Source organism: Vulpes vulpes, chromosome 7, assembly GCF_048418805.1.
Source record: "Vulpes vulpes isolate BD-2025 chromosome 7, VulVul3, whole genome shotgun sequence".
NCBI classification, from domain to species: domain Eukaryota; kingdom Metazoa; phylum Chordata; class Mammalia; order Carnivora; family Canidae; genus Vulpes; species Vulpes vulpes.
In genome coordinates this window covers 15,239,267-15,251,582 of record NC_132786.1, presented here as the reverse complement: position 1 = coordinate 15,251,582, position 12,316 = coordinate 15,239,267, and the positions used below count along the sequence as shown (strand labels likewise).

Sequence of the window (12,316 nt, the reverse complement as noted above, 5' to 3'; positions counted from 1 at the left end):
CCGGTCACCAGGAGGGATCAGTGACCAGAAGGGTACTCCCCCTTCTCAATTGCCAGCACCCAGATATGACCAGAGAAAATGAACCCATAGAGTTCAGGATGGAAGCAGGGCCCATGGATGTGTGTGAGAGACGGATGAAGGGCAGGGCGGTCTCCAGGAGGGTTCCAGTTAGCAGTTCACACCATCGGAGGGCTGCTGGACAGGACAAGTGGGGCTCCCCCGACCTTTCTCTGCCTGCTGGGGAACAGCCCAGAATTCAGACCCGAACACCTGTTCTGAGAGTAGCTCTGAGGGCAGGAAGAACAATCAGGCCTGCGGGGCCACTTCTGGGGCCCCCTGCCACCTCCTCTCCCATGGATCACACAGAGTTCTCTCTTTCCTGGGCACATTTCCAGGAGACACCACAGGTCGGGGCAGGTGGCACAGGGCAGGGTGGTGGGTCGTGGTGAGGAGACACTCCGAGCTCCGTGGCCCACACGGCCATGTGTTCTGGAGCGTTGTTCAGGGGGCATTTCTGCAGGAAGGAGGTGCATTGGGTGGCTTCTGACTGTGGCTACCTCATGCAGCCTCAGTAACTCCACACAGTCCCAGGTCCCCCTCAGCAGCTGTGCCTTCTCAAATGGCTAGCAAACAATTGTAGGTAAAAGCCAGCACCTAAAGCTGGGAGGGACTTACTTCCTCCTTTTGCTTCTTAGGCAGTTCAGGTCAGATGCTGAAGCCCCTGCACCCCCACGGTGGGCGGGAGGCATCCCCGCCACTCCCTTCCTTGGGGGTGCTGATGTCCTAAGCTGCATGACCCCACGCAGGTGTGAGCCTCCAGCGTGTCCCACTTCATGTATCCAGGGAAACTTCGAGGATGCCCAGAACTGGGTCCTCCTGAGCTGCCTGGTGTACTGTGACCTGAGCTCATCTCTTTTTACAAGCACAAGAGTGCTTTTACAGTAAAATATCCAAAGGCTTTTTTTTTTTTTTTAACTAATTTTGTTACTTTGGGTTCAAGTCTGACCAAGTGTAACTTTTCCCCCCCCACAGCCCGCGGGTCCTGCTTAACAACTGCTTGTGTTATTGCTTCCAGGTCAGGGGTCACCACATTGCAAAACTTGATCCTCTCGGAATTAGTTGTGTAAATTTTGATGATGCTCCGGTAACTGTTTCTTCAAACGTGGGTGAGAATTAATCTGTAAATGCTAATTTAATGTAATTTTACTTTTTTTTACCCCTTCCCTCTTTTTTTTCTCCTGTCCTTTTGTGTGTGTCCCCTCCCTCGCTGGCCCGTTCGTAGATACGAGGGCACCATGTAGCGCAGCTGGACCCCCTGGGGATTTTGGACGCCGATCTGGACTCGTCCGTGCCCGCTGACATTATCTCATCCACAGACAAACTTGGTGAGGGTCTGGGAGCGGCCAGCGCTGCGCTGCTTAGCTGCTCTGTGTCACGGCTGTGACAGCCAGGATGTCCTCAGATGGAAGGGAAAGGCTCTTAAGTTTCCTTCGTTATGATCACTTGAAATTTAGCATGTTTGGGACAAGTTACTTTTATCCCAGCTTTCAGCCAGGCTGTATGAGCTCAATTGTCGAAGCCTCAAAATTGGAGAGTAAAACTGGGGGCACACAAGGTTTGTGGCCAAGATATAAAGGTGACCTCCCTGGGTAGGTGGGTCACATGACATTCCAGGCGTCCACTCTGGTGGCTTGGTACCCAAATCCCAGTGCGGTGCGGCCTGTGCCCCAACAAGGCCTGCCTTTAACAGGCAAAAGGCCGAAGTGCACTGTGCACTGGGTGTCAATTCGTAAGCGCTGGTGATCACACTGAGGAAGGAAACTTTGGAAGGCATCCCAGCACACAGGGAGGTACGTGGCATGCAGGCAGTTGCTGTCACGCATCCCCACTGCCACCGTGCAGCACAGGGGCGCGGCCAGGCTCACCCCACAGCTGCTTTCTCAAGTTAATCTGCTCTCAGTCACTGCGCCGCTAACCTGTGCTGAGATGACTGATCTGAAGATGGCCAAGTGTCCAGCAGACACCCCATGCATGCTAACGAAACTGACAATTGCCTACCTGCCTAATGCTGTTCTTTGCGAGGGGATGGACCTCGCCTCCTCCAGTGATGGTCTCTAACACTCAGGGACACCCCAGCACCTGGTTGGCATCGCTAGGCTGTGACAGGGGTGGTCAGGCTCGAGCCAGGTAAGGCTAGGTTTCAGACAGTGTTGCTCCAGGGCCAGTGTTAGCTAGCAGTCTTGCTGCCCTGTTCATTGGAGAAACACTGCTGGGTGGTCCAGGGCTGCCTCCCCTTTTCGTCCTTACCACACAGCCCCAGCAGCACCTAGGCCCCACACAACCTGTGCCTGGCTGTCCTGCAGCCCCTCGGCAGCCCATCCATGTGTTGAAGGCAGGGCAGAGACCCCATCTGGACAGCTTTAGGCCTGGGGCCTCTCTGGAGAAGGCTCCAAGGCTAGAGCTCCCATACACAGTGAAGCACTGTACGTACAGGAAAAGAGTACAGGAGGTAGGGGTCGCCCTTTGCCACCCAAAACTGCATCACCCCAGTGGCATACATGGTCACCAATTTCTTGGTATTAAAATGGATGTTTTTTTCATGGTTCTCAGCTTTCATGAGAACTTCAGGGGAGGGGAGTGCGAAGCTTTGCTCTGTCCCACATGAGACTGGGCAGGGCAGAGCCACAGCCCACAGGCACCGGCAGAGGTTGCTTAGTGGTTGCTTAGAGCCCGGCTGGTCTGTGGAGAGGGGGACACCTGGTGGCACTCCAGCATCTCCATCCCAGCGCTGCTTGAGGGCAGAGGCAGGAGTGGGGCAGGGCCTCCATCATTCTTCCCAGTGCTTTCCTGGCCACCGTGATCCCTTCCATCCCCTCCTAGAGTAGTGTCCCCAAGGATTTGTACTTCTTTGGGGATCAGCCTCACCACGGTAAGGGTGAAAGGGTCAGAGGACATGATGCCCTAGGAGGGCCACACGGAGGTGGCCAAAATAGTTGTGATGAATTATTTTTTTAGATGTAAGAAATGGAAATAGTGAATTTGCAGGAAAATTAGTTTGAAGTGTATCTCACCTCTGGTGCATGCAAGTCTTTGGGAAAATAGCTGGTCCAACCCGACCGCTGCTCATGGGCCTGGTCACTTCTGGGTCTTTCCATACCCCTCACCTCCTCTGGGCCACGGGCCTGGCCTCAGAGGTGGCTTCCCGGGTGGGACCGTGGGCCCTTTCCAGGACCAGCTGTGTGCCTGCATCTCCTCATCTGTAAAGCTATTTCAGAATTAAACTCCATAGAACAGTGCCTGGAGCTTCCTAAGCTCCATGAAGTTCTGAGTTAGTGTAGTCATTAACAGTCTTTAGAGATACGAAGCTGCCATGTTCTCTGGTAACGAGATAAATCCAGAAACCGAGGGATGGAGCAAGCAGCACAGGGTCACACCAGAGTTGGTGGTGGTGAGGGAGCCCGGGAGCTGGGGCCAGAGCAGAGTGGCCTGCATGTTCCGCATGGAGCCTAGGTCCCTCTCATGCCCCCTCTGTGCTGACCTCCCCTTCTCCCTGTGGATACAAGCACAATTTCTCTATCCTCATGTGGGGAAACCGGGCTTGGGAGATCCTCACTCCCCGTAAGTCTGAGAGCATGTTGTGCTGCTGGAGAAGCATGTGAGTGGAGGGACAGCGGTGCGTGGACGTGAGCCTTGGGCACAGGCAGCAGGCTGTCTTCCAGCGGCGCCAGTGCTGGTCTACAGTGGGCTTATGTCCACTCCCAGTTTTTTAAATAAGGTAGATGGTATAAAATCATTTCTGTTCAGCTCTTGACTTTTGACTAGTTTTGAGAAGGTTAGGAATTACTGGCCCAGGGTCCCTACCCTAATGTCGCACACATTCTCCTGGCCCCCAAAGTGGCAGGGAAAGATGATTCCCAGGCAGGCTCTTACTGCGCACCGAGTCGGCAGGTGTGTGGCACTCCTGGGCAGCCAGGGTGGCTGGGATCACCAGCAGATGTGGCGTGTGCATGGAACATAACTGCCCGTGAACCAGAAACATTGTTGAGGTGTGATTATTTTAATGAAGATTTTACATTTAAGCTAACGTTAGTACAATTTCTCAGCAGGTCCATAATTGGGTGGATGATGACTAGGAATAGGGTACCATTTCCCTGGGCGTGTTGTGTTGGGTTCCAGATGGGCCCAGAAATGCATCTTCATCTGTACCAGGTTGTACCGTCAACCCCACACCTGTGGAGGAGGGTGGGGAGTTCGACATAAGATGCCTGAGCACACATTCCACCTTGACTTCCTCAGGAGGTCCGGACAGGATTGGGTTTTCTAGTGAGGCCTTTCTGGTTGACCCTAAGTTAGGGTTAGGGTGCATCTGTTGATGGAAAGATCCAGAGTCCTATGGGGTCAGGGTCATTGCCGTCTTCATTACGGACAAACTGGATGAAAGCACACCTGTGTCCTGTACGGACATGCAGCACTTGCTTTGTTCAGGTGGGGAGGCAGCTGGGCCACCCTTGACTCGTCTGGGATGTGCAGCAAAGTCCCACTGACCTGCCTTCTGTGTCTTGCTTTGAAATTCAGCACATGAATTAGACTCCAACGTCAGAGTGCCGGCGCCTGTGCTCCTGGGTAGATACACAGTGTGATTGCTCACGGAGACAGAGGTGGTGGGGGTTTACTGTAATGTGAGATTTAAATGTAATTAAAGGAGAACTTGAACAAATTCTGTAGATCACAGGGAGGAAACTGATGCTTCTGCTGTTTGCCCTCAGTGTTTGCACACAGCCAGTTGTAGGAAACAAGCTTGAGCTTAAGTCCAGGCCCACTTTGGAGGTCCTGCGGGCTCAGTGCCAGAGCAGCGCAGGAGAGCCCATGCGGCCATCAAGCGAGCCCCGTGAGCTTTTCGGTTTCCTGGTGCATGCAGGTGAGGTCTGTGCTGCGGCTGAGGAGTGTACAGTAGCAGCACTGCGTCTGAATAAAAAATACTTCACATACCTTCATTAAAAATACTTCACGCTAAAGCACACCATCATCTGAAGTCATCTGAGCTGTCAGGGTCATCACATCACAGGCCACTGTAGCACATAGGATAATAGCGAAAAGTTTAGAATAGTGCAAGAATTACCAAAATGTAACACAGAGACAGGAAGTGAGCAAATGCTGTGGAGAAGTGGGGCCGATGGGCGTGCTGGATGCAGGGTTGCCACAAATTTGTAAATCGCTAAAATTTGTAAGAAAAACAAACAAACAGAAACCCGACAAAAACTCAATATCTGTGAAGGATGATGAAGCAAGGTGTGCCTGTCATTAAAAAGCCAATTCAGAAGTCCAAAATCATGGCAGCACTTTGAGCACATCAGTGGATTAGCTCATTCCAGCGTGGCAGGGGCTGGAGTCTCGCCCCTGACCCTGTGTGTCACCAGGCCACTTCTCCCTGGATGGCTGGGGAAAATAGCTAAAAATAGAATTGGTTTTTAGCCCGCTTTCCTAATTTCAGAGCAGTTGAGAGCAGTGCACCTGACACTTGTGGGCTGCCACATGCAGTGCCACCAAACACCTGAGTGAAGCGCTGGGGACCAGGCCAGCATGCCATGCACAGGGGTCCTCCTGGATGCCCAGGTGTGCCTGGGGGCAGCATGGCTGAACCACAGCCACCTCATGTCTGTAGCAGTGTCGTGCACTCACCAGGAGTAACATGCAGGCCGTGGGGATCCCTCTGGCTTTCTGGGGTGACGGCCAGAACACCCCTGTCCTTTTCACTCACCTTTAGTCTGTGTCTTTTATTCACGTTTAATTTTAAAACTACAAAGAAGTACAGACAAAAAGGCTTCACATAATCAGTACGCAGAGTGAACAGATGTAAACATTTCAAGACCTTTCACATGTTGCCTGTGGATTTTTTAACACATAGGGCATGCTTGCATTCCCTTTGGGGCAGGACATGGTCCTCCGTCTTCATTCTGAGGCTCGAAAGAAAAACAGGAAGATTCTTTATTCTTGTCCTTGAGCACAGCATCCACACTTCTCTGCCAAAATTGGATGATATGTTGTCTAAGAGCCACTGGCTCCGCAGTCTTTGCTGGGTGCGGCTCTCCTCATGGGTGAGGAGGAGGGCTTGCCTGCCCAAGCAAGGGGGCCTGCCTCCTCTGACTCGGATCTCTTGCTCTCAACCTCCGAGGCAGTGTGTGCTGGCCTTCCTCTGCCCTCCCAGGGCAGGGAGCAGCTGCAGGGACAGTGAGCATGCCCCAACCACTCAGCTATCAACCCTCGTGTGCCCTGTCACCAAGAACCTCCCGGCCCCAGCCCCTGGGCTCACATTCCTGGGAGAGCAGGGCCAGGGGAAGGACGGTGCTGGCATGTGTCCAAATGAACACCTTGGCTTTCAGCAATGGCCTGGAAAGCATCCAGGAATGGTACAGTGCCCTGAAAAGCTTGCAGCAGGAGGACCAAGGGCAGCCCTCGGGGGGTTCTGTGCAGCCAAGCTCCCTCCCAGTTCTGCATTGTCACTGAGGGGAGACCGAGGACCCACCTCTGTCCTTTAGACCTCATCAGAACCTGAGGTTTAGGGTGTAGTTCGTTGCTCCGGTTCTGAGGATGGTCTGCTAGCAATTAGGCCTTTTCATTTTGTGTTCCCTGGTTTTCTCACCCGAAGTGGGCTGAGTGGGGTGGGTTGGTTTCCCAGCAGAGCTCTGTGTCAGTGCCTTCCTCAGGACGGGGAAGCCAGGTGGTCTTTCCCGCATTGGGAAACAGCATGTCCCTCCTTTAGGCTCCCCTCATTCCAGCTGTTCCCGAGCAGCTCCCACCCTAACCCCAGTCTCTGTCAGCCCCCGAGCCCACTCTGTTCCCTTTCAGTGTCTGTCTGTGTGGCAGTGTCTGTGCCCCCCGCCCCCGTGACCGCGGTGACGGTGCAGGGTTGGGATGTCTGGGTGTTTAACTAACTCTCGCTGTCTTTTTCCTTCTGCGCTCACCCACGCCACCCACTCTGCCTCTCAGACCTTGCAGTGTTCAAGGAACGACTCCGAATGCTAACAGTAGGAGGTAGGAAAATAATGCGCCTTTCACCTTTCTGGAGCTGAGGACTTCATTGGAACAGGGATGTGCAACTTTTCCCAGCATGTGATTGGGGGAAAGTTGACTGTTGATTTTACTGAAGTGCATTGTTCTGTCATTCATCTGTCACCCAGCAGGGAGAGCCACTTCTGTGTCATTTCCGTTTCTGTCCATTCTCACCTGCCATGTGTCTCACCACCGCTTCGCTAAGCTCATCTCTAGTGCAGGTGTTTGGATCTCCTGCCTGGCTGGTGGGCGCCCCAAGGCCACACAGCGTTCTGCATGTCAGCTCACCCTCTCCTCCACCTTCTGCGCTGTGCCTTTTACTGGGCTCCGGATTCTCTCAGATTCTGCTTCCTGGGCAGTTTGACGAGTTCTCTTTTGACCCTCCTGTGTTTGAAGGACAACTTGACAACAATTGATAAAAACTTATTTCCCTAAGTAAGGAATCCTCAGTGACCTGGGGTTCTGGGCAAAGTACTTTTGAGGAATTCAGAGTGAGGTGCTGAGGCCATCTGCCTGTTATTATTACCCTGGTGGCCAGTCTTCCCTCCATGCCCTGTGGCCCTGAGAAGTTCTTTTTCCTCCATCTTACCATAGCTGTGAGACCCCAGTTTTGATGATACTTTTTGTTTTGAGATCATCGTAGATTCATATGCAGTTGGAACAACTCACAGGGAAACCCATGCCTCATGCCTAGCAGCTGGTCCCCTGGTGTAACATCTTGCAAAGATAGCACATCAATAGCACAGGGGCACCTCATCACCAGAGGGGGGGTGGAGCTTCCTGAGCCACACCGTCTTCCCCTGCATCCTGTTCCCATTTAACCCCTGGCAGACCTATCCTGGGCCCCATTTCTCTAATTCCTCAGTGAAAGAATATTCTGCAGTGGAATCGCAGTATGTAACATTTTGTAATCAGCAGTTTTTAGTCAACGTGATTTTTCTGGAGTTTGAGCCCAGGAGGCTTTTTAACACTGGTTTATCCCTTCTTGCTGGGCAGGACTCCCTGCCATGGGTGTCCCACACTTGTTTCCAGTCTTCATTTGGAGGACCTTTGTATTATTCCCATTCTTTGGCTAGTACCATCTTTTGCTGAACAAAATTTTAAATTCTGATGATGTCTAGTTTGTCACTTTTCCCTTTTACGGATTGTGCTTTTGTAGTGAAGCCTAAGATCCCAAAAATTTTCTCTTGTGTATTTTTTTTAAGATTTATTTATATTTATTTATTTTAGAGAGAGAGTGACTGGGGGAGGGGCAGAGGCAGAAGGAGAGACGATCTTAGGCAGACTCCACACCCAACACAGAGCCCAATGCAGGGCTGGATCTCACAACCTGGAGGTTATGACCTGAGCCAAAGTCAAGAGTTGGCCACTTAACCTTCTGAGCCAACCAGGCATCCCTCTTATGTATTTTCTAATGATTTCTCTGGTTTTCCATTTTACATTTAAATCTATGATCCTTTTAGAGTTAATTTCTGTATAAAACCTGAAGTTTAGGTCAAGGTTGTTTTTTGCTTTTGTTTTTTGCTTATGGATCTCCAGTTGCCCAACACGTGGAAGGTTTGTGTTCCTTCTGGGGTTTTTGTTTGTTTGTTTGTTTGTTTGTTTTTTAAGATTTTATTTTTTTTATTCATGAGAGACAGAGAGAAGAGAGAGGCAGAGACATAGGCAGAGAGAGAAGCAGGCTCCATGCAGGGAGCCCGATGTGGGAATCGGTCCTGGGACTCCAGGACCATGCCCTGGGCCAAAGGCAGATGCTCAACCACTGAGTAAACACAGGATCCCCTGTGTTCCTTCTACTGAACTGCTTTCTCACTTTTGTCAAAAATCAGTTGGACTGACTTGCACCGGTCTGTTCCTGGATTCTCGATCATTTTCTATAGTCTGTGCCTGTATTAACCACTTTCACTCTCTTTGTTACCATAGCTACTGAGCTTTATTTTCCTGCTTCAGAATTGTTGTGGCTATTGTAGGGCCTTTCTCTTTCCAGACAAATTTGAGAAAAGGTTTGTTTGTGTTTACAAAACAACTTGCTGACATTTTGGTAACAATGGTGCTAAACCTCCAGATCAGTTTAAGAGAATTGGCATGTTCACTCCATTGCTTCCCAATCCATGAACATAGTATGCCTCTCCTTTTATTTAGATCTGTTTTGATTGCTTTCATCAGCTTTTTGTATTTTTAGTTTATAAGCTCTGTACATGCTTTGTTAATGTTTATACCCAGATTCTTTTTCTTTTTAATTTTAGTGTCAATGTATCATTACTAATATCTAGAAATACAGTTGATTTTTGTATTTATGTTGTATCCTGTGGCCTTACTGAGCTGACTTATTCAAAGACTTTTTTTTTTTTTAGTAGATTCCTTAGGATTTTCTGTGTAGATAATCATGTCATCTGACAAGAGGAACAATTATTTCTTCCTTTCTAACCTGTGTGCCTTGTATTTCCTTTTCATGCCTAAATCACAGAGAGTGCACTCTGTGATTTCAATTCTGCTAAACTTGTTGAGGATTTTTTATGGCCAGTTAATTATCTGTCTTGGTTTATGTTTCATGGGCACTTGGAAGAATGTATATTCTGTTACTTTTGGGTGAAGTGTTCTGTAAACACCCATCGGTACCAAATTGATGGGATTTTGTTGTTTTTTGTTTGCTTTTAACTGATGGTTGTTGAGTCCTTCTACATCCTTGGTGATTTTTCTATTTACTTTTTCAATGAGTTACTGAGAGAAGAGTTGAAGTCTCCAACTGTAGCTATGGGTTTCTCTGTTTCTTCTTTCTATCCTCAATTTTTGGTTTACAAACTTTATAGCTTCATCACTGGGTGCATATACAGTTGGGCTTGCTGTGTCTTCTAGATGGATTCATCTATTTTCATCATGTAATGCCCCCTGTGTCTAGTAATTTTCTTTGATATCTGCTTTATCTGATAATAATCGAGCCACCTCTGCTTTTGATTGTGTTTATATGATGTATCTTTCCATCCTTTTACTTTTAGCCTGCCTATGTCATTATATTTGAAGGGAGTTTCTTATAGACAACCATATGTTGGATCTTTTTTTTTTTTAATCCACTATGCCAACCTTTGTCTTCTAATTGGCATATTTAGATTATTTATATCTAATGTAATTATTGATATGCTAGGGCTTAAGTCTAACATCTAGTGTTTTATTTGTCCTCTTTTTCATTTCTCTGCCTTTTTCCTGACTTCATCTAGGTTTTGTTTTTTTTTTCCTTTTTTTTTTTTTCATCTAGGTTTTTAAGCCTATATTTTAGAATTCTGATTTTACTTACATATAGTATTTTTGGTCATATCTTTGTGATTTTAGTAGTTTTCAGCCTCTTTCAGATATCCATAAATCCAATTTATCACAATCTACTGGTGTCCTTGTGTGATGAGTTCAAATGATGTATAGAAAGTATACCTCTCTATATATCCCTTTACCCTCTTCATTTAAAATAAAATTATTTTAAATATTTTCTGTACATGTTTAGAACCTTAGTGTCATAAGTTTGGCCTCAACCGTCAACTGTAAGTTAGAAGACCCAAGGGGAAGGGAAGTCTGCTTTATTAACCCATACTTTTTATTCCGTGTTCTGTCTTCCTCCCTAGTGGCTAAGATCCCTTCAGATGTCATTTCATTTATTTGGAGAGAACTTTCTGTAGCCATTCCTGTAGGTGACAGACTCTCTGTTCCCTGCAACTGAGAATGCCTCCATTTCCCTTTCGTTCCTAAAGGGTGTCGTCCCTGGACACAGTTCTTTTTTTTTTTTTTTTTTTAAGATTATATTTATTTATGAGAGAGAGAGAGAGAGGCAGAGACACAGGCAGAGGGAGAAGCAGGCTCCATGCAGGGAGCCCGATGTGGGACTTGATCCCGGAACTCCAGGATCATACCCTGAGCCAAAGGCAGATGCTCAAGCACTGAGCCACCCAGGCATCCCATCACTGCTTCTTTGATCTGTGGGTGGAAGTCTCTGGCCATATGTGGGGCATTTCAGCCATGATTTTCCAGGTCCCTTTCTCGGCGTCCCTCTGTCTCCTCCCCTTCTGGGTTTGTGGGCACAAAGTCTTTTGTTCATGCTACATGTCCCCGAAGCTTTCTTCATTTTTCTCTATTTTTCAGATTGGTTCATCTCTATGGTTCTGTCCTCAAAGTCCCTGTCCTCCAACCCTCACCTCTGCCCTCCAGCCTACGTGTCCGACTTTATTTCAGTTGGTTACGTTTTCCATTTCAGACTTTCCCATTTGTTTTTTTTCTGCATCTTCAGTTTTTGTAGACTTAGCTCCCCACTATCCCTGTCACATTGTCCCTGAGGACGGCTCCTGGAGACCCCCAAGTAGGTAGTTCCAGCATCCATGCTACTGGGAGTTGGCGTGGTGTCTCTTGGTTTTCTTCCCTCATTCAGTCAGAGATATTCCTGGTTCTTGTTGTCAGGGATTCTTTTATTGAAGCCAGGACACTTGGGTATTAGCAGACTTGGAATCATACTCTGATCTCTGTTACAGCAGGCCCCATCTGAACACTGCTGTGACAGGGAGGAGCCATGGTCCCCATAGACATCCACTGTTGCTGGAATGGGCAAGTGGGCCAGTGCATCACCTCCTGAAGGGAACAAAGTCTGGGCTCCTTGTTGGGCTTTCCCTGAAAGCCCAGGATGGGGCTGGATGTTGGAGGGCATCGCAGCCTGTGGGGGTGCATCTGGACTGCAGTGTGTGCTGGGGTTTTGGGTAGTATGAATGGTCATTGTGTGAGTTCTCTGCCCTGCTTGGCTGCCCCGCTCCTGACCCAAGCTTTTTTGGGGGCTTTTTTGGTCTGCATCTGGAGGAGTTCTCACGTTGCTTTTTCTTTGCCCCAAGTCTGGGATATGGAAGCCTGGAAGGAAATCCCGGGACCTCACTGGCTGGTCAGCCTTCTTCACCTTCTGGCATTGTCTTATGTTTGTTTTACCCACTATGTCTGGGCTTTGTAGTTACCTTTAGTGGGGAATAGATAGGAATATGTCAGCTCACCTTTTTGAACACGGGTGTCCAAGATTCAGTTTTCATGTGATTAAAGAATGTAGAAGCAGGGCCGGCCGTTTGGAGGCTCATCAGGGCAGCCCAAGAGTAGTTAGCACAGGGTGACCGGGGCAAAGAGCCATATGCATGTCAAGGCTGGGGGCTCTTCCCACTCAAAGGTCCTGACAAGCTGAAGTTCTCTGGATCAGAGCATTCCCGGCAGTGTGCACACCTGGTGTTCTCATCAGCTAGGAAAAATGCCCCCC

At 48.9% G+C, this 12,316-nt stretch overlaps 1 protein-coding gene across 7 annotated transcripts in view; it reads left to right on the top strand.

The window, feature by feature from the left end:
- Positions 1-12,316, top strand: part of OGDH (oxoglutarate dehydrogenase) — a 67,682-nt gene that overhangs the window by 29,968 nt on the left and 25,398 nt on the right. For 2 of the 7 annotated variants that reach the window (XM_025988371.2, XM_072763034.1), the window contains exons 4-5: positions 1,076-1,166; positions 6,988-7,032. In XM_025988371.2, the coding sequence (XP_025844156.1) occupies positions 1,076-1,166; positions 6,988-7,032 (136 nt within the window). Of the gene's footprint in view, positions 1-1,075; positions 1,386-6,987; positions 7,033-12,316 lie in introns of all 7 variants that reach the window. The other 5 variants (XM_025988369.2, XM_072763033.1, XM_025988372.2 and 2 more) reach the window with 3 other exon arrangements.